General features: G+C 39.0%; 1 protein-coding gene across 2 annotated transcripts in view; it reads left to right on the top strand.

Moving 5' to 3' along the window:
* The window catches only part of Rpgr (retinitis pigmentosa GTPase regulator), a 51981-nt gene extending 30143 nt beyond the window's left edge, over positions 1–21838 (top strand). Inside the window, exons 13-18 of one of the 2 annotated variants that reach the window (XM_021153023.2) lie at positions 1933–1998; positions 3376–4248; positions 14047–14247; positions 15543–15600; positions 17587–17675; positions 21178–21828. In XM_021153023.2, coding sequence (XP_021008682.1) covers positions 1933–1998; positions 3376–4248; positions 14047–14247; positions 15543–15600; positions 17587–17675; positions 21178–21384 — 1494 coding nt within the window. In that variant the 3' untranslated portion in view covers positions 21385–21828. Of the gene's footprint in view, positions 1–1932; positions 1999–3375; positions 4249–14046; positions 14248–15542; positions 15601–17586; positions 17676–21177 lie in introns of both variants that reach the window. The other variant, XM_029473416.1, reaches the window with a different exon arrangement.
* Positions 21839–22377: the final 539 nt, after the last annotated feature.

The raw sequence follows: 22377 nt of genomic DNA, 5'->3' as shown, positions 1-22377 counted from the left end.
GTCCAGGTTGGCCTTGAACTTATGATGGCCTAAAGGCCACAGCCTTCGTACTATGTTTTTATATGGAGGTCTACACATTTGTTGGAGTGTCTGTGTCTTACACTATTATGTGAGGTCCTCCTTAGTAAGCACACCTAGTCTTATGGTATAACTTGAGGTCTCCGTTTGTTGTTAGTGTTGATTTCAAGTGCAATTGAACTTCTTAGTATAAAGTGCTTGTAGAACATTTGGCAGTGATCAGTTTTTGACCTGATGTGTGTAGTGTCAGTCTGGTAAAGCCACACACTCTCTGTACAGTCACACAATGCCATCACCCAGAATCTTACACAACTCTCCTTCTCAAGCTCCTCACAGTTGGGTTCTAAAGATTTCTATTTTCCTTTCACTCCAACATTGTATTCCACTTCCCCACTGCACAGAAGTCTCAGGGGGCATTGTGTCAATATGTCTTCTTCCTGGCCAGCCTGACTCTAGGCTAATGCCCACTGAGCTAGTGCAGTATTGCCTGACGACTGTTGTGCAGCTTTTGCTGGGGACATGAACAGACATGTATTCATTACATACAGGGAACTAACAACAGACTAAAGTAACAGTACTACCAATGTCCCACTTGGAGACCCAATGAGATTATTGTGCGTTACTTACAGGAATGAGGGGGAGGGGTTAAGTACACATGCATAGATGACTCCGAGGTCGTCTATGAAAATGCTATGACTGAAAATCCCATCTCAGGGTGTGTGTGTGTGATGCTGCCCAACAATTGCCTCTCTAGAACCCCCTTGATAACTTAAAGGTAGCTCAGCAGGCCAGAGAGCCTCCTCTTACCAGTCTTCCTTACTGCTTATGTAGCCTGGAAGGAGGGATTGGGGGGAATCTCACAAGTTTCACTGACTACTCGAGGCTTGTGATTTGTTTCTTCCTAAGTCTTAATGAGCTTCTGTTCAAGTTGGAATGCTTTGATTGGAAGGAAATTGCTACACAACATGGTTGCAAAGATAGAAAAATATAGGAGGTTTTAATTCCTAGAGCTGTTGATCTTAGTAAACCATCCCAAGATGGTTCTCCAGATACAGCACCTGAGAATAATCTTGGAAATATGGAGAAATTCTTCAGAGAGAGCTTTCTGTGCTAATTTTAAGAGTCTTGTCTAGCTAGACTGTGTGTCTTCCCTAGCCCATGAGTGTAATTCCTTATAGTTCTGAAGATGAGTGGTGAATAGTAATTAGTGTCACAGCTGAAAGGAAGCCAAATATAAGCTCCTAGGCTCAGGAACACACATGACTCGTTTTCTCTCATGCATGGACTCCTGACTGAAAAGAGAAAGATGACATGAAAGTGGCAAGAGGACTCTTTAGGGGGCAGGGGCAGGGGCATGCAAAGGTGGTAGAAGGATGCGTGTGGCTGAAGCACACACTGTTTGTGCATGGGAATGCCATGAGGAGACATAGTATTTTCTTGAATTGGGAAACAGTTTTATCCTTTTACATCTAGGCCTATAAAGAGTAAAACCAGAAATCTGTTAGCTCCTGCTAGGCAGTTCCATATCCCTGAGTTCCAGAGTCTGGCCCAGTGGTGTTCACCAGGGCATTTTGTCTTTCCCTGTTACCCTCCCAGAGCAACGCCCCCCCAACCCATCTCTAAGAGTCTGTCACTACAATATTACATTCCACCATCTACCTTTCTTCATCCTCCTAAAGAACTAGGAAAGGCTCCTCTCTGCTTCTAATATGGAAAAGTTGAAAAGCTCTGGCTTGCTTTAAGCTCTATTTTGCATATTAAGTCTATTCATGATGTTCTAAGTAGCTTTTCTCTTCTCCTAATATCATTAGTATGGCAGTGTGGATAGATTGCATTAATACCTGGGTTTCTTTACATTCATTATTCATTTGTAGTTTTCCATTTACCTAGAAGATATATTCTTATTTATTTCAGACACATATGATGACTACGAGTTCCAGTGAGAAGTTATTAGATTTTTCACCAATTCAAAAACAACAGGTATAACGCATAGCTGTTATTGTTGTTGTTGTTATTATTATTATTACTGTTATTGTTGTGGGTAAGAATGTTTTAATTATTTCTTTTAAAACTTTTTGGAAAGAAGACAAAAAGGTAATCACTCACTTATATTGACGTTTAAAGGACAGGATTGCAACGTAGATGATTCGTATTTGGTTTCTTTTACTCATAGCTATTTCCTCATAGATTTTAACTGCTACAATTTGCTCTTCCAGTTAGTTACCTACCCTATGATAATGATTCTTCTCAACTGAGCAGTAGATAGGCAGTCCTCTTAGCTCTTACTTTGGGGAAGAGGTTAGGATTTATCGGAATGGAGCTCACAATTTGCTTGTGAATGACTTTGCCTGAGTTACTATTATTCATTATTGTTTTTTTAAGTGTTCACTAGTTGATAATCATTTTGTACTAAGGAAGGATTAGCATAAAACAGAATAAAATGAAATTGGAAATTAGTGAGAGGCTATAAATAGGTAAGAAAGAGATTTTAGTTAGTAACAGTGTTAGTAACAAAAAGTCAGTCTGTGATTTTCCCAACTTTAGATAAATGAAGGCATGTTGGGCACTCTTTTTGCTCTTAATGACTTTAGGGGCCAATGAAACAAAAATAAGAGGTGTTTGGCAGTTAATAAAATAAGCAGTTGATTCTGGCTTTGGGAATCATGTAATTTCTGTTTTCTACTGCCTTTGCTACCTTGTTTGTTTAAAAATTCTTAAAGACAGATCCTACAAGATGCAGGAAGATCCTACTTAACTATAAAAATGCATAGCCAGCCCTCGAAAAGTGAGAGGCACAGTGAGGAATAGCCTGCTTTTCAGCATGGGCGAGCACTCCATGCCTTGGTGGTCTGCTCTGCTGCAAGCAGGGTCTTAGTTTCTAGGAGATGCTAGACAGAGTTTGGCTGAGTTGCTTAGAAAAGAAAGGTAGATACATTTAGAAATAAGTTCTAGCAGCTGGGCCTGACTGCCTTAGGATTATAAAAAGAACTTACAAATTAAAACGTTTCTAGAAACAGTAGAAATGGAAATCCTTTTTTAAGAAAACTGATGTATTGTCCATATTTCAAATCTTGCTTTTATATTAGACGCTGTCAGGCCTACTTTAATGAGTAAAAAGATTGCATTTGTTATACTGTTTTTGAATGTTAGCTTGTTAATTCCTAACTCCTGTTTCTAAGAATTTATTTGGCAAATACTATGAACCACTAGATGTAGCATGTTTCCCAGTTTCTAAAGTTTGAATTAATGAGCTTTCAATGTATAAGCTTGTAGATTAAAATCTTTTCAGTAATTTATATAACTATGATGCCTTTGTCAACTAATAATAGTATGATGGTTACTTCAAAAACTTTACAGAATCAAGACACATTTGAGAAAGTGATGGAAAGTACACCGTGCACTGAAAATGAGGATAGTTATGAATATGAAGAAATGTCAAAAATAAAAGAAGTGACAGTGTACAAACAATATTTAGCAAAAGGGATCTACATGATACAAGCACCCGAGATTCTGGGAGCATTTTCAGATGAGGAAGTGGGTAATGGCCTAGACCAGGTGGAGCCGCAGGTCTTCACTGATGGAAAGGGCTTACAAAGCAAGCAAGTAGAAAAGGAAAGTGATGAAGAAATAGTCTCTGAGAAGAAAACTGAGGTGATGGAAGTGGCAGATGTGAAAAAGATTAGAGAAAGTGAAGAGAACTCAAAATCAGATTCAGTTTTTGATGACTTTCCAGATGAAAACATGAATTCTGAGAGTGAAGACAATAAAGATATTGCTGAGGAAAGGAGAAGCAGTGAGCAGAATATGACCTTTGACAGTGAAACAGAATTGGTAGAAGAACCAGACAGTTACATGGAATGTGAGAGGCACAGTGAGCAAGACAGTGCTGAGGAGTTGGAGCAGCGCAAGCTAGTAGAATATCGTAGTGAAGAGAAAGATGAGAAAGATGAGCATGAAGTGGAGACTGAGCACTTCTTATGGTACGACGACACCAAGTGTACTGAGCAAGCGACTGAGAATGTAGTCAAAGCAACCAGATGTTTCCCAAAGTTCGATCTTAAGCATGATCATTTGTCAGGGATACCAGAGGAGCAGGAAGGACCAGAGGATTCAGAAGCAAATGTAGTAGTGCAACAAGCAGTACAGGCAAAAACAGAAAATATGGAAGTTGAAGGAGACAGAAAGGAGGCAAAAGCAGAAGCCCCGTCAGATGTCATTACAGAAAAAGAGGTGAGTGAAAGTGAGAGAGAGTCAGGGGGGGAGAGAGAGGACGGATCTGAGGGTGACGGGGATCAAATCTGTGAGAAGGTGAATTTAGAAACAGAGCAGTTACAAAGGGCACAGGAAAAACAAGGGAGGAAGAAAGGTAAGGATAAAAGAGCAAGGTGCATCCTGGATATGAAAAAGAGAGAAGAGGATAAAGGATGGGAGAAAGGGAGTGAAGGAGGAGACAAAATGATGAGGGATAAAGGAAACCAAGAGAAAAGAAATCAAGAGATGGAAGAAAGAGATGCAGGAGATGAAATAAGTGAAGAAGAGGAAGGGGAGGAAGAAGACCCAGAAGTGGGAGAAGAAGAAGAAGGAGGAGAGGAAGAAGAAGGCACATCAGAGGATCAAAGTAGGGAGGATGAAGGAGATAGGCAAGAGAAAGAAGGGACATGGGAGGGGAAAGGAAGGCAAGAATGTGGGAGAGAAGGGTGGAAGGAAGGAGAGGAGCAAGAACAGGAGGAGGAAATAGAGGAAGGTGAAGAGGAAGAGAGGGAAGGAGAGGAAGAAGGAGAGGAAGAGGGCGAAGGCGAGGGGGAAAAAGAAGGAGAGGAAGAGGGGGAGGGAGAGGAAGATGGGGAGGGAGAGGAAGAGGAGGAGGGAGAGGAAGAGGGGGATGGAGAGGAAGAGGAGGAGGAAGAGGAAGAAGGAGAGGGAGAGGAAGAGGGGGAGGAAGAGGAAGAGGGAGAGGAAGAGGGGGAGGAAGAGGAAGAGGGAGAGGAAGAGGAGGAGGGAGAGGGAGAAGGGGAGGGAGAGGAAGAAGGGGAGGGAGAGGAAGAAGGTGGGGGAGATGATGAAGGAGAGGAGCTAGAAGAGGATGGAGAGGAGCTAGAAAAGAAGAAAGGAGATGGTACAGAGGAAGAAGAGGAGGAGGAAGAGGGACAAGAAGGGGAGGAAAGAGAAAGGGAAGAACACGGAAGTTGTGAGGATGATGTGGAGGAAGATAAAACATATGACAGGGAAGAAGGGGAATACAAGAAGGCAATTGGAAAAGTTGCTCATAATGAAAGTCAGGAAGACAGAAAACAATCCCCAAAAGTAAGTAAAATAAATGGTTCTATGAAATATGGCAGACATGGCACATACTCAGAAAAGCCCATTACTAACCCAGGGAAAAAACAGCCATCTAAAATGCCAATGGAGTCCAAACAACTTTTAGAGAATGGCCTCCTAGGTTCCAAACGATTTTGGAATGATGTTTTACCACTTTATTTGGACTTGAAGTAACAGACTCAATTTGACCTGATTATGACCAGGGAAGTCATTTGCATGCCTTATGCATAATAGGTATACATTACATTTTATTAAACTGATCCATTACTATAGAATGTGGTTGGAAAACAGACAACTGATGACATTTGTACTAAGGTGTCAAAGGCAACAGGAGATAGTGTTAAGTCTTGATTCTTCCTCAACTCATATCTTGTGTTCTGTCCCCAAATTACTAATCCATAACCAAAAAATATTATTAAAAGACATTTTGTTATAATAAACATTGTATATTCCACATTAATGGTTTATATACTAGAAGCCTACTATAAGTAATATATATATATGTATATATACATACACACACACACACACATATATATATATACATATATACATATATACATATATTCCAGTCTGTTTAAAAAAGTACAGATATTTAAGGGCTATCAAAACTTCTGATTTTTTAATAAATATTTTAGTACCCCTTTTCCATCTCTATGACTGAAAATATTTTTATAAGAAGTGGTGATAGTTTAAAACTAAGGTAGAAAATTCATATTTTAAAAAATGCCATTTGTCCCTTTCTCTTTTTTGTACCCTTTGATAGAAATCTATAACGTGACAGCTATGTTCAGGTCTTAGAGACTTAATGATGTGATCTCTTTTGATTGTTGCCTAGGCACGTGACAGAATAGCTTAGGAATTGAGTAACTAAAACACATAAAATAGGGCTCATAGAAGTTCAGGCGTTTCAAGAAATAAAACTAAGCACCTATGCTCATTTGTCTGCTCTTAAAAGTAATAATTTTAATGTCTCCTGTCTTCTGTAATTTGAAATTTCTGAATTCAAATGATTACTGTACTAACTCTGCCATCAGAACTTCCATTCTCATTGTGTGTTATGCAGCCTCAATGGATTTTCACTGACTTCTGTAATTCTCTGTTGCTTATCAGAATGTTTCAGGTAAAATAAAGATTAAATTTATGCACTCAGTATTGTTTGTGGAAGAACAACTGTCTAAACTAGATACTGACTTTCTACAAGTCACATTTGATTAGATCTATATAATGAGGCTATTTTGGTTGTGTATTTTTACCTTTTTTTCAGTTGCTTTTCTTTCTCAGCCTGTTCTATACCTTCATTGTTAATGTTGTGTGGTTGAACTCCATACATCTGTTCTCTCTAAGAAGGAGCATGAGATGGACAGGAATCAAATGAAGTAGCATTTCCTTAGAGCAATCTGTAAATTAGAACCTGCTCCAGAGATAGCAGTTAGTATCCCTGAATAACAGACTACACTGATTTGACACTGCAGCCCATGGCCAAGTCGACCATATTTACTGTTTGTAGAGTAGAATTAGCAGTATGATGAGGTGTATGTACCAAAAGGTGATCATTTAAGAATAGTTTTGAAATGATTAGATAAAGGAGGTGGCAGGCATGAAGTTCATAAAGGAAATTCATAAGAGAATGCTGGAAGGATAAGAAGCTAAACTTCCAGTCGTGTCAAAGGTGGGGGTGGGGGAGCATTGGTTTTCCTTGAAGAGAATAGCCCAGGAGTGCTGAAGTTACATTCTAAAAGTACATCTGCTTCACTATTTGAACTGATAGAGATAGCCACTTTGAAGCAGCATTTCTGACCAGTTTCATTACATTTCCCTGCTCCAAAACGTGTGGTGTCCTTTTGAAGTAATAGTTCCTACAAGGTACAGTCAAAAGAGCATTTATGTAGTCATTTTGCCTCCAGGGCCCTACTGACAACTTGTGCTTTCAGGCTGTTTTGAAGTCACACCAGCTTCTTTGGCTTTGTCGATGTCTGTTTTGGTGTGTGTTCGGTTGGTTTTGTTTTGTTCTCTAGAAATGTACAGAAAGAATTAGGTGAGACCTAAGGCATTCTGTAGGAACAGCATTGCTAGAGCTTTATCACACTATAGTTCTTGCTATCCCTATTCCTTCATTTAAGACAGAAGCCTTAAGTGTAGTAACAAGAATCACCTAGTCTTCAAGCAGTTACATGGAAGTGAGCACTAGCCCTAAACAAAGCATGCTAACTTTCTCTGCCCAGTGTTCAGCGAACACTTAGTAAATCACACATTGTGGCAGGCCCAATACACTCTAAAGTTTACGGCGAGGACTTTGTTGGTGGTTAGTGATACATTGAGACAGGGTATAAACGAACACAAACTTTCATAAGTAGAGGTGATTTTTGTATAAATCTCATTAGAGAATTACAAACGGAAGTGAAGAACAAGACCACTTGGCCCCTCCTGACTTGGGAGCTGGTTATGTAGATCTCAGAAGCTCGTCCCTCCTTGTTTGTTTCTGAGACAGTGTCTCTCATAGCCTAGGCTTATTATGTAGCCAAGGATGGTCTTGAGCTTCTGAGACTTCTGTTGCTACCTCTCCAGTGCTGGGATTACAGGCATGGTAAATCTGCTAGTTGCTCAAGTACTTGCTTTAGTTTACTGATCATTACTGGGGTATATGTGAGGCATTAACCCTGTAGAATCCCTTAAGTTACGGTTTCCTAATGTGGACTCTGTCAGAAAGGGACCTTCAGGTAAGCTGCAAAGAATTTCTGCAGAGCATCTCTGGCTGTTCAACAACAGCCCTCAAGGTGAGTAGTGCTAAAGTGTGTGTTGATTGATAATGATTGACTGTAGAGATGAGTTTACATGCGTGTGTGCTCTCTGCAGCATTGTCATATTTTTCTTCATTCTTTTCATTGTGAAAATTCAATGTTCTATGTTATGATTAGTTCCTAACATATAGCTTAATAGTGGGTACATATTATTAAATCAAGAATTTATATATCTTGTCCCCCCAAAAGAGTGATCTTCCTCCAGTCAGAGGAGGAAGCCTTTAAAAGGAAAGCCAGGTATTAATTAATCTACCACCCATGGTCCACTTTCCCTCTGTCTTAACTGTCAGGAGGACTAAAAATGTTTCTCCAAAGAACACTTGAAACCCCAATGTACTTCTGCCACGACTACTTCTTTTCTTTTCTTTTTTAAATCATTCTTTCTTGTGAATTATATGCATAACTTAACAGTGCTGTTTGTTTTTCTACTCCTGCACCTTTATCCAAAGCTGCACTAAGATGAAAAATAAGCTCCAAATTACATGTATACCTTGCTTTTTAAAAACAGACTAATTAAAGAGAAGAAAAAACATATGTGTCGTAGATAGGCAAGACATAGGACTCGATAAGCCAACAGGAAATCCATTAGTGCAGCAGAGTATGTTAGCAGAGTGACTTCAGCTTCTATATGGAAGGGTTGAAAATGAGCTTGCCACTAGTGAGTAGGGAAACTTTGAAATAAATCCTGTTAAGTAGAACTTAACCAGCAAAGGGCTTTATATACTCATACAAGATGTTACAGGGAAAAGAATACATTGACTACACTTGAGGTTTTGTAAGGTTATTCTGGTAGCAATATGAAGAATGATTTGAAGCAGGCATGAATAAAGTCAGGCATGGCAGTGAGGAGCCAGTTACAGTAGACCAGGCAAAGAATGAACTGCACATGGGATGAAGACATGGGGATATGTATCAGAGAGTTGCATGTAGTTGGGAGGGAAGGGAAAAGTGACACCTTTCTTTTGGCCTAGAAAACTGAGTGGAAACAGTGCTGTTCACAGTGACTGCAAATAAGGGCATAGGAGCCGTCAGTCCAGGGAGACCGTTCCGTGTTTGCTAGCTGCCAGTAGTTTCCAGAAGATGTTCACTGTGGGGACCAGGTTCTGTGTCTGGAGCTCAGTAGAGGTCATTGGGATCAGTGACATGTCCTTGTAATTAGCTGGATCTAGTGAAAGCATCCCTCCTGTAAATAGAGCTTTTCAGATGGGATGGGGGGGGGATCATCAGGGAGTGTGATATGGTAGTTCTCAACTTGTGGGTCCTAACCCCTTCGCATATTTTTCCTGTATATCACATATTTACATTATGATTCACAACAGTAGCAAAATTGTGGTTATGAAATAGCAATGAACCAATTTTATGTCTGGGAGGCCACCACAACAGAAGGAACTATGTTAAAGGGTCTCAGCATTAGAAAGGCTGAGAACCAGTAGGTTAGAGTAAGAGAATAGTAACAAAGTTGAGGAACAAAACTTAGAGAAAATATTGGGGGTTATATTCTAGGAAAGGAGAAAATGCTACCTAAGCAAAAAAGGGGTTTCAAGGAGGAAGAATTGATGGCAGCAAAGGAGCATCTTGTGGGTGGACTGATTGAAGCCCAGAGCTAACCCTGACGTGAAAACTGCAACAGAGCTCCAAGGAGTCTGCCTTGCACAAAAGCAGGATCTGAACTACATTTTACACTCTGATAATTATCAGACAACTGCTGGCATGGCTCTCAGGGAGGGAAATGTACAGTGCAGAGACTTGCATTCTTTGGATAAAACTTGCTGAGTGAATTTGCAGTTTATGCAAACAGTGACACCCCAGACCAGGATGTCCTTGTTGGGAATTTAGGAACTAGAATAACCTGCAATGTTTGGAACGTCAGTGTGTAGGGGAAACATGGCTCTAATGATCTTGGGGAAGAGCAGAGCCCCTGTAGTCCAACAGTCCTGGACTCAGATCCCAGCCCCCAACTGATTACCCTTGCGGATGCTGGGAAAGAGCTTTAATTGTAGCATCTACAGCACAGAGAAATTGATCCAATGCATATGGTTAGCCTCACATGTATGCCTACAGAAAGGAAATAGATCGTCCACAGAAAAGCAATGAGAATGGTATAGAATAAATGTAAAACTGAGAATAAAAATGCCTACCACCCCAGTGTACAGTTCCCTGAATAGTGCATTTACATTTGTAGTCTTCTCAAACTGGAATGTATACAGTATAGTAATGGGATAGGAATGAAATACAGAATCACGCACACAAAGGAGGAAGACTTTAAATGAAGTGCTGTCATAAGAAGATAAGAATGCAGAGATCAAACTGGCAGCTCGTAGGCCTACTCTGGCCTCTAAACTTTATTTTTGCTTTCTGTGCAAATAATTTCTTTTCATTGAAGTTGTCAGTATTTAAACATAAACACAGAATGTGTGTGTGTGTGTGTATGTGTGCCCGTGCGTGTGTGTATGAGTGGGATCAATTTCTCTGTGCTTTAAACACTACAAGTGTATATGTATGTATGTATGTATGTATGTATGTATATATATATATATATATATATATATATATATATACACACACACACACACACACACACACACACACATATATATATATATATGGCTTGCTTTCAAATAAAATATTATAATAAAGCAGGCCAAATTATTTTTAAAACAAAGCCCTATAGATCAACTGAGTAAAAATAGCTAATCAATTAAAATAAATATTTGATTTGGCTCACTGAAGTACTATGCACAGCAACAATGAAATGTTACTGATGCTTGTGGTGAGAACACATCATATTAAATACTGGCAACGATGGAAAGCCACAGGAACTCTAATTTTTTTCATTAAAATACAGATTTTTAAAAAAAGATTTATTATACATAAGTACACTGTAGCTGTCTTCAGACACACCAGAAGAGGGCGTCAGATCTCATTATAGATGGTTATGAGCCACCATGTGGTTGCTGGGATTTGAACTCAGGACCTTTGTGGAAGAGCAGTCGGTTCTCTTAACCACTGAGCCATCTCTAAAGCGCCAAAATACAGAATTTAATATAAACAATTAGATACTTTTCTTCAAGATCTCATTTGTTACATTAAGCATCAGATCACCCAATGGTGAATTTAAAAAACATAATGAACCTATTTCATTTAAAAAAAATTCTTTAGTTACACTCCAAAAAGTCTACTTGTAAAGAAAAATGTCTACTTGTGCTAGCATATTAAAAGCTTTAAAAGAAACTCCATAACTTTGCCGAAAATGTTTAAAAATATTTTTATAGAATTGAGTGGGGTTTTTTTCTTTAGATTTAAATAGTCACATTTTTCTCTTCCCCTTCCTTCCCCCAAACTTTCCCATATACTACCCTTTGCCCCCTTTCAATGTCATGGCTTCCTTTTTCATTGTTATTCTATGCATATGTGTGTATTTATATACATATATATTCCTAAATATAACCAAACCCAATCTATCTAATGTTAATATGTATGATTTCAGAGCTGACCATCTGGTATTGGATAACCAACTGCTGTGCACTTCCATTGGGAAGACTCTTTCTTCCACTTTGAGTGTATCTTGAGTTCTTTGTGTAGGGTTGAGTCCTTGGGAGCTTTTCCCTGCCCTCTTTGGCATATCTATTGGTGTCTTCGCCTAGCTCATGTTTAGACTGTCATGTTGGTGAGACTTTGGGTGTCACTTCTCACACAACTAAGAGATACAGTCTCAAAACAACCTCCCTGATCCTTTTGTCTCTTAGGGTTTTTTAATCCCCCTTTCCAAAATGTTCCCTGAGCCTTAGGTGCGAGAGTTTATTACAGATGTGTCAGTTGGAACTGGACTCCACAACCCTGGATTTTGATTGGCTATATATATTTTTTGTAATGGTCTCCATCTGTTGCAAAAAGAAGTTTACTTGATAAATGGTGAGGACGACACATATCTGTGGACATAAAGACAAATGTCTATATTGTTATTAGTTATTATGCTAGTTTAGTAAAGTAGTGGTTATTCTCCAGTATCCATGACTTCACTAGCACTGAGTAGTTAAGAGTTCAGTGCCAGGCATTGTTTCCTCCCTGTTGAACAGGTCTTAAGTCCTATTAGAAAGCTATTACTTACTGCCAAGGTATGCATGCCACTATAGCACCCTTGGGGTGTGGTGTCATGCTGATCATTGTTGTGGTTCATAGGCATCATAGCTGGGTAGGAATATTGGTTTCCCTATATTAGAAGCTTGCATGGTGCTTTCTGGTACTATGGAAGCTCAACCTCATGGAGGGGACATTCAAGTCTGTTCCATTGCTGAGGCCTCTATGCCTTGTTTCTGAAGTGCATAGTGTTTTCAGCAATGGGGTCTTAAACCTTCTACCTCTGGGAGTCCCTTGGGCACCTCTGACCAACAACTCAAAGGAGGGCTTTTCCTATGTGGTATCGGGATTCTTATTAGTCTTTGATTCTAGAGGGGCAGTTCTAGCCTAAATGAGAAATTTACATTTAATCTATATATGTATATTTACATACAGAATTGCATGTATTGTAGTTTCTTTTAGATAGTTTCTTTAGATTTTTTCCAGGCAATTAACCTCTTCTCTCCTTATGTATTTACCTCCCTAATAAGCCTTTTCTTGGAGGGCCTCAGCATCATTGAGCACTAAATTCTAGGGCTCCCCTGGTCTAAAGCTTTAACCAAGGGTTCTTTGTCTTCAGCAATAACTGTGGTCCCATGGAAGTTTCTGGTAGGCACAGGAGAGCCTTCTCCTTGCCTCTCCTAGCAACCAGGGTACTAATCTAGAATAAGGATTTTGGAGATGAAGGTAGACAAAGTATAGTGGCAAACTGTACCATCACAAGGAACATTGATATCCCTCCTAAGACATACAAAATATGTGTTGAGCCAAACCAAAGACCATAGCTCACTGTGGTGTGTGACCAATGAAATGATGGTCCAGTTGGATTTGTCAGGCCCATTCACTTCTTCAACATAGTCTTTCTTAGCACAGGACGTTTACAGAGTGACCATTCCAGACTACCATTTTAAGAATGTACTGAAACTTTACCTTTCTCTTTTATAAAATGCCAGTATTCTGCCAATACCTCCTAAATTATCTCAGTTCTCAAGGTAAGTGTTTTCTGGGGTTTATAGTAGCTGACCAGATGTATTTTCATGATTTTAAATGTGGTTAAGTTCAAAGTGCTACAGTTAATGTCTTTTATTAAAAAAAAATACCGCCGGGCGTGGTGGCGCACGCCTTTAATCTCAGCACTTGGGAGGCAGAGGCAGGCGGATTTCTGAGTTCGAGGCCAGCCTGGTCTACAGAGTGAGTTCCAGGACAGCCAGGACTACACAGAGAAACCCTGTCTCGAAAAAAAAAAATACCATATTTAATAACATTGTGTTCTTTATCTTTTTTCTGAGTTATAAATAGTTATACTTTCTCTTGTAAATGAATTGTAAAGTTGGGGGAGAACTCTAAATCCCTATGTTTTAAAAAATGAGCATAATATGTAGGTATAATTATATTACCATGCTATAATAAGGAAGAAACTATAGTTTAAAAAATGAGCATAATACATAGGTATAATTATATTACCATGCTATAATAAGGAAGAAACTTCTTAATTTCTTTCAAGCTTAAGATCACTCTTTAGAGAAAGCTAAGAAAATGTACTAGCCAATTGTTAGGGACACTAGGCATGGCCACACAGCAGCAGACATACACAGAACAATAGACATGAAGTCCTTACTGATGCAGTATCTTCATGTTCAGCATAGGCTCTACACTATTTTATCTTTAGCTTTTAAATATGATTTTTATAATGTACATGTTCACTGAGAGCAACTTATATCTATGGAATTTTTGAAAAGAACACATCTGTTCATTAAAAAGAGAAAATCTTTTGTGATCACTTTTGTCATAGGCTCCTCAACTTTCAGAAACTGTGAAACCAGAAGAAGGGGACATAGATGAAGAAATTAGTATCCTGAATGTAGAAGATACTATAGAAGAAGAGAGGAGGGAAGGAGAGAAGGAGATTGTAGAAGAAGGAAGTATACCTGAAACAGAAGGCTCAGAAACTATTGATATTACTGATGAGAAGCTAGCTGAAGTCCTTAAAGAGGTATCGCGACAAGGTTATGTCCTGAGGTGGCACCTGAGAAGAAGGGGAGGGTGCATTGTAGCTTCCTGTGGGAGTAGATATATCTATGTATCACTTTATCATAAGGTGAAAGGATTTTGGTGCAGTCTAGGAATTAAGCAAGCCTTCTATCTAGCACACTTTCCACACTGCTTGGTAGTATTTTATTCCTATATGAGTAGAAATGGCTCCAGGTAGTTATACTCTTGGGAAATGAACCAGAAAGCTGGAATGCTTAAGAATAAACTTGGGAACTTAGTACTAGTGACAAAAATGATGTGTGTTATGTGCATATATTCACACATACATACATGTAGATGCATACAGCCACAGCAATATTTGAGTTCCTAATGTATGTTTGTCATAGATGCAGTCAAGATGCTGTATCCCAAGTGGAATGGTTTGTGCTCATTTTCCCCTTCCAGAACCCTTACACAAAGACTAAGGTAGACATGGTTCCTAGCTAATGAAATATCCTCATTCCTGCTCTAGAAAAGACTCTAGTTTTGAAATTCATTCTTTCTCCAAACATAAACAACTACCAAAACATAGCTGACCTTATATTTGAATGTGTAGTGCCAGTATTAAGGATACGTTCAAACGAGGTGCTTGTCATTGTCATTTAAGAGATGATTGTCATGTAGAGGTCAGGTTTTCTTGGTTTCTGTTTTTCTCAAGACTTTATTTTCATTGAGGAAAAAAAATTGTTCTGGCAATTATTGTTTTCTTACAGAAAAAAATCCTGTTTGTGAAAATTTATATTAACTCCAGTTTTTGGTGTCCAGTAAAATGTTTTAACACAGAAAACATTAAATACCCATTTCCTGTTATACATTTTTGAGAGAAATTGTTTGCCATTCCTCAGTCATCTTATAGATGATGGGATCATACAGTTTTCACAAGTTCATAAACTTGTGTTCATTGTATTTTTAAAAGACAAAGTCTCGCTATATAGACCTAGCCGTCATCAAACTTGTTATGTAGACCACCCTGGCCCTGAGTCATGGAAACTACCTGCTTCTGCTTCCTGGCCTTACAGGCATGTGCCACTGTGCCTGGTTTGTGGTCACGGAGGACATTAGCAATCCCTGAACATCTGAGGTTTCCCATAGCACAGAAACCCAGCAAAGTGAATTATCACTTGCCTGTATCATTCATTAGATGCAGGCTCTAGAACCAAGTTCTGAAACCAAAACTAGGTTTTCTAACATCACGAATATGGGAAGAAAGTTCCTTTTTGTTTGTGTTTTACCATACTGTTTCTTTATTGGTTATAGGAAGACAGTGCCAGCCTTCTGCAACGGGCCCTTCGTGAGTACAATGAAAATCCAAAAGGTATAAGCTCATTTGATTTCAAAATGGTATTTTAAATTTAGTTTATTTTTAATTCTGTATATGTCTGTGTCTGTATTGGTATGTGCATATGAGTTAGGAGAAAACACTGTAAATCCCCTTGACCCAGAGCTTCAAATGGGCTGTAAGTTGTTTGCTGTGGATGGAGGGAGCTGAATCTGAATCCCAAGCTGTATATACTCTTAACTGCATCCCAAGCATATATATACTCTTTAACTGCTGGCCCATCTTCCCAGCCCCACAACCTGCTTAAGAATCATTAGTTTATCATCAATCAGATATATGATGTGGACAAAAATGGTGTTCCTGTATTATATTTGTTTTCTATATTCCTGGAAAACCTTGGAATAGGGAGATCCATGAGCTAGTCATGTGAAATGGAGTGGAGGAGAAATGGTACGTGCCAGGCTTGTGGTAGAAATACACAGGGATAGTCTTGCTGGGCCAGGGCATTTGAGTGAACATGTAGAGAGAAACTGCCATTGTCTTAAATAAGCCACGGTATACACAGAATGAGAGCAGTAGCTCACAAGATCATAAGGCGTGAGATTCTCAGGTTTATTTTCACATGACTCTTTAAATTGGCTTCTCCACGTTCACTTTTACCTTCTCCGCTTCTTCAAATTCACTCTACACTTACTAGCCATGGCTGTTTATGTGTCACTGCTCAAGGATTTAGGACTAGATCTACCTCTTCTTCCCTCCTACCCAACCAGTAGTATCTTGAACCTTTGCCTCAAGTCCCAACTTAATCCTTATCAAATACTAGGGTCTTCTTGGCATAAGTGAACATGATTGAAGGTCCTGGAGGAAAACTATCCTCGAGCCTCGGTATTTCCTCCAGGACCTTCACTTGTGTCTCTAATGTCACTGCAGGCACGGGAAAAGTATCTGAAGTGTGTTAGTATAGCAGTGGGTGCCACACAATACAGGAGACTGTGAGTGTACTTTGTTTGAGATGCAAACCAGCTGTGCTTGTGCTGTAAGCCTTATCCATTATGTCTTTCCATCATCGCTCTATATACACATTCTACTGTGTTTTCATTAAGAAAAAAAAAAAAACAACAACAACTGTTTGTGGGCTTGGGATGTAGCCCAGTGGTAGAACACATGCCTAACATAGTCAAGACTCTTGGTTTGGTGCCCAGTCCCTCAAAAATAAACTATTCATTGGACTAGATAGCTGACTGGTATGAACTAAACAGAAGAAGAAATAGTTTCCTTGATTATTTTGTCCTTATAAGTTCCACAGAAATAGTGAGGAGTTGTAAGTGATGTAGGGGCCAGTAAGATGGCCCTGCCGTGAAATCATGAAGACCTGAATCTGTGTTCCCAGCATACTCCAGTACTCCTAGTGCTGGGGAAGCAGGTACAAGAGGGGCTCTCAAACTCTCTGCCGAATAACATTGCCCAGTCAGTGAACTCCAGGTTCAATGGGAAATCCTGTCTCAAAACCTAAGGTGGAGACCATAAAGGGAAACATCCTTCATTGCCCTCTGGCCTACACACACACACACACACACACACACACACACACACACACACACACAGAGAGAGAGACAGAGACAGAGACAGAGAGACAGAGAGGGAGAGACAGAGATAGAGACAGAGACATGGAGAGACACAGAGAGGAGAGGGATGAAGGGAGATGAGAGAAGAGAAAAGGAGAAATCTTTTTAAATAATTTATGTTTTCATGTGTCTTCTATTGCATTTCCTGCTTACTGTTCATAATAGGAAATATTTGGATAGTCATAATCCAAATACTTTTGCATTGGTTAAGTCATCCAGGCATCTTAACATAACTGAGTCCATTTTTCAAGAACTGTGTGTTATGACATCACCTACTTGTCCAGTAGAGAGCTCTTTGTGCATTATCCTACAACTCGGAGGTGGTAGTTTCCCTGAAAGCATCGAGAATTTCTTTCTCTTTAGTTAGAATAATATTTTGACATGTATCCATTTGTAGGACACATGTATGATCGTGTAAAGAGCAGCTCTTCAGAAATTCTGGGAGGTAATGATCCAACAAGTAAAGACATAAAAAAAGCTAAAAAAGTAAGTGAAGTGAATTTTTCATTTTGGTATTAACACCAAAGTATTGAATTCACATTCTACTTTTCCTATGTTAGTCCCTTATAGTAACTGTATAACCCCAAAGTATATAAAAGGTTTAAGGTGGTGGTTCATGTTTTTAATAAGCTAGCTTTCTTCTGTTATCATTTGCCTGGTAGAGATATTAAACTCCTTACTTTTAACATGCACTTTAAATAGGTACATTGTAAATATCCTAGACAGCTGGATTTTGACTTTGAATATTTTATGTGCATACATAATGTCTGGAACTGACCATTGTGCTTGTATCTTTTTCTCAAATAATCATAGAATATTAAATAAAGTTCTGCTTTGCTGCCAGGCGGTGGTGGCGCACGCCTTTAATCCCAGCACTTGGGAGGCAGAGGCAAGTGGATTTCTGAGTTCTAAGCCAGCCTGGTCTACAGAGTGAGTTCCAGGACAGCCAGGGCTACACAGAGAAACCTTGTCTCCAAAAAAAGAAAGTTCTGCTTTGCTATCCCTTCTTTTCCATTTTACAAATGACTGTGCCCATTGTTTTAATTTTATTGATGTCATGAACCAAGTTGTTACTTGTTTCTGATACCATATGTTCTGCTCACTATTACTTTTTACTGTTCAGATGTCCTTTCTGGGTTCTTGTTCTCCCCAAAGAAATCCTATACAAGTTCTTTTCATAGGTGTCTTGGTAGTTCACAGCTTGCATTTCATTTGAATACACTTGAATACATTTCTATTTAATCAGTTTTATCAGTTTTTCACTGATAAATAGTATAGCTACTTGGCTAGTATTGTATCTGTTGCAGTTGTTGCTCTTAAGAATATTACTTTAGAAATAGATTAGAGGTTTACTCAGTAGACCAATTGCCTAGTGTGCTTGAAACTGGGTTCCCTCCCCAGCACTGTAAAACAAACATTGCTGTCATATACTTGTTGAGAGATTTGTCATTTTATATGTGCTTTATTTTTAAATTTCTATCTCTAATTTAAACTTAGTTGAAACATATGACCCTTGAATCTGAGAAGCCATTCAATTTATATTTTTAAAATGTGTTATCTATTATGTATTTGAGCATTGTATCTCTGTTTCAAATTATGACATAAACATTTTGTTTCTGTTGTTCATGTTTTTAATATCAGTTTAGTATTCCCTATGTCCCTTGATACTTTTGGGTAATTTCCAGGTTTTTTTTTTTATCTTATATTATCTTTTTTTGCTGAAACTGTTCTGCTTTTTAGCATACCTATTGAGTTTGAATTTCAATGATTTTTTTGCATTTAAAAAAGCCTTATTTGTATTTTCTGTGTGTGAATGTTTAACTGGCATCACATGCATGCAATGCTCAGGAAGGCTAGAAGAGGGCATAGCACTCTGAAACTGGAATTACCATGGTATCATGAGCCAACGGGTGGGTGCTGCGGACTGAACCTAGGTCCTCTGAAGGAAGGAGCAACATGGGTTCTGAACTGCTGAGCCATCTCTCCGGACCCATTTCTTTTAAAGATTGATTTCTTTTTCTTTTATGCTTTTGCCTGCATGTATGTGGTCTGTACACCAGTTGCGTACAGGCACCAGAACATGGTATCACCAACCCTGGAACTAGACTTGTAGACTGTTAGCTGCCATATAGCTACTGAGACCCAAACTTGGGTTCTCTGCAAGAGCAATACATGTTCACTACACCATCTTTGTAGCCTTTCCCCCTTGCAGATTAAGTGAACTTTTACTGTTTTAAAGTTGGTATAATATAACTTAACCATACTTATTTTCTATCTTTTTACTAATCTATAAGTCGCCTTGGCTCACTTACTAGCAATAGTGCTTTCTTTCTGTGTATGTTTTCAAATTTGGATTAAATTCATGTTCAACCAGTACATTTACATGTAAATCCACCTCTTAATCCTAGGTAAGCATCAGTGTATGCATAGAAAATGCTTACTGGTCTCTGTTAGATGTGACGTGGCTGCTGCTCAGTGTCTCTGTCCACACTGGTCATATGAACTTCAGTCCCTCAACAGCATGCTGCTTCTTTATGAAAAACTCAAATGGCACATGCTCTTTAGTTGTCTCCTGATATTTATGTATGCACTTACAGAGAGTACACAGTCCTTCAAGGAACCCCACGGAATTTATGGGTTGACTCAGTCCAGTTCCCTACAGTTTGTGAACTCAGATTTCTTAAAGCCCACAGGGTTTAGGTTACAAGGTGAGCACATGCTGGTTTTTGGTGATCATCCCTGAAGCATGTTTCTTCCTCACACAGGGACTCTCTTTACATTCTTGAGAAATTACCTGCATATTAGAAAGTTACACTTCTAACTCAATGAGGAGGGGCTTGCTGTTTTATAGTGGAGCCGGTTTTCAAGATGTGTACCCTCCAGTGTCACAAGTCAAGGATTGCTTCCATTTTAATCTATAAACTCTTGCTAGAAGTCTTTATAGGTTATGTTGCTTCTATCTTATGGTTAAAGAGGAGTTGCTGTTGTTGTTGTTGTTGTTAGCTCCATTTTGACTTCTGAAACAGCCACATCCTCATGAACTTTTCATTTCCTGTGTTTTTCCTGGTTCTGACATCTCATCAGAAGCATTTCTTGTAAAATAGCTCACTGAAGGACACTAATTTCTCCCTAGATAAGTCTTCAAAGGTCTCAAGTCAGATGAGACCTTTGTTGTAAGATGATCTTAGCTGCTGTCTCCTGCACATGGCCCTGTTGGCCATACTCTTCCTAGTATGTTTTCCTTCCCTGACTTCTGAGCTGCTTTCTTTTTCCAGTTTTGTCCTTACAAACCCCAGTCCTCAGGAATGCCTTGCCACAGGTGCCTGACTCTCACTCATGGCTCCTCATTAGCCGTCCTTCGTTCTTCAGCTCTCTTCAGAGTGTGACAGGGATCCTGGCTCCTTCCATCTGTTATCTCTCCTGCACGCTCACAGTGCTGGTCTCTTAGCATGGCCCCTCCATCTCCCCTTACTGACTCAGACCCACAAGCCCTGCATGGCCTTCATTTGCCAACTGGAGCATTTTTTTTTTTTTTCAGAATTTCTGATCTCATGATTTTGAGGTATGTCCTCCTTTTCTAGAGTGTCGTGACAGAAATGATCTGTAGTTGAGGTACACTAGTGGTACCAGAAAAAGTCTCCCCCAAATGACCCAGTCCTCTTATATTTAAATGGTGACAATAAGTGAGTGATTTTCCAGTTTTCATTTGTTCCTCTTACAAGACAAAAAAATGAAATCTTAATTTTCACCTGTGAAATACCATGATGATAAAGGTATTGCTGAAAGCTAGTCTTACTTTAGTTATGACCACATTCTTATAAACGGGATAAAAATCTGTTAGGATGTTAAGGACACATTGTTGTACATATATGTACACCAAAATGTGATGTGATTTGTGCCCATGCCTGTTAAAACATTACATCCCTGCATACTTTCTGAATATTTTGCTTACTGAAATGAAATCTTTTTGTTTGTGTGTTTTTGCTAGATTTCCTTCTTTAATCGGATGTCATTGACAGGTCAGAAACTGATGCAGAATACTAATGATCCACTCCCAGAGATAGAGCCAATAGGAGATCAGATAGCCTTACAAAGTGATAAGAAAGATGCCAACCAGAACCACATGGGTCAAAATCTTCAGGATACGACAACACCAAATATGGAGGGAAAGTCCAAATCCTGTACAATTCTATAAATGCATGTTTATGTTTCAATGGTCACCGAGCACATTTGTTCTTCATACTTGAAAAAATGGTGTGACTTCTGAAGAAAATTCCCTGACAACACTGTTTAAAAAGATATAAATTAGTATGTTTGGCTTGGTTTGAACAATATGAACAGTTTTAATATTTATGTTAATATTCTTACAAACAGTTTCCAAAGTACGTGCACCTCCAACTCTCTTTGAAGTGTTCTGGCCTTAAAACTGCTCAGTGTTGCATAAAACAATCTATTTTTATATTTGAAAGACGAATGAAGCTATTTCATAGTTTTGCCAACACAGTTATTGTACTTTGTAATTTCCTAAGACGATGTTCACGATATTACGACACTGGAACAGTTTTGAGTATATTTACAACATTTAAAAACAGGGAACATTGTAATGAACTTATTTTAATAAACTATACTGGTTGGTTCTGCTGTCAAAATGGATATGTACTTGGATGTATTTATTGATCAATAAGGGGCAGAAAGGCGATGGATCATTTGATTCTCTTGCAGAGGCATTGAGCTTGCTTCCCAGCACCCAGGGGCTAACAACTGCATATAACAACAGGTCCAGGGGATCAGATGCCCATTTTTAGTCTCTGCAGGTATGAGGCAGACACATGGTTCACAGACATACCTATAGGCAAAATAATCAGAATAAATAAATAATAAATCTAAACATGTTTGAATTAAAAAGTACAAAATATCCTTATCACTTATCAAATATATGAATCATCTAGAAAATTTAACCCTGCCATCATAAGAAATCTCAAAACAGTCAGACTTGCTCATATTAGCTGTCTCTAGCAATGACGTGTGCTACCTCATGACTCGAAAAGCAATGCGAGAACTGTTTATCTGCTTTGATGGGAGCCCTGCCTGCTTGCTCACACTGTGGCTTTAGAAAACTGAAGCATACTCACTTCCTCTGTCTTCCCTTGTCAGTGAAACGTGTCACTTTTCAGTTGCAGTGACCATT

This window comes from Mus caroli, chromosome X (genome assembly GCF_900094665.2).
Source record: "Mus caroli chromosome X, CAROLI_EIJ_v1.1, whole genome shotgun sequence".
Lineage (NCBI taxonomy): Eukaryota > Metazoa > Chordata > Mammalia > Rodentia > Muridae > Mus > Mus caroli.
Note: the sequence above shows the minus strand (reverse complement) of the source record. Positions and strands in the feature narration are given on the sequence as shown.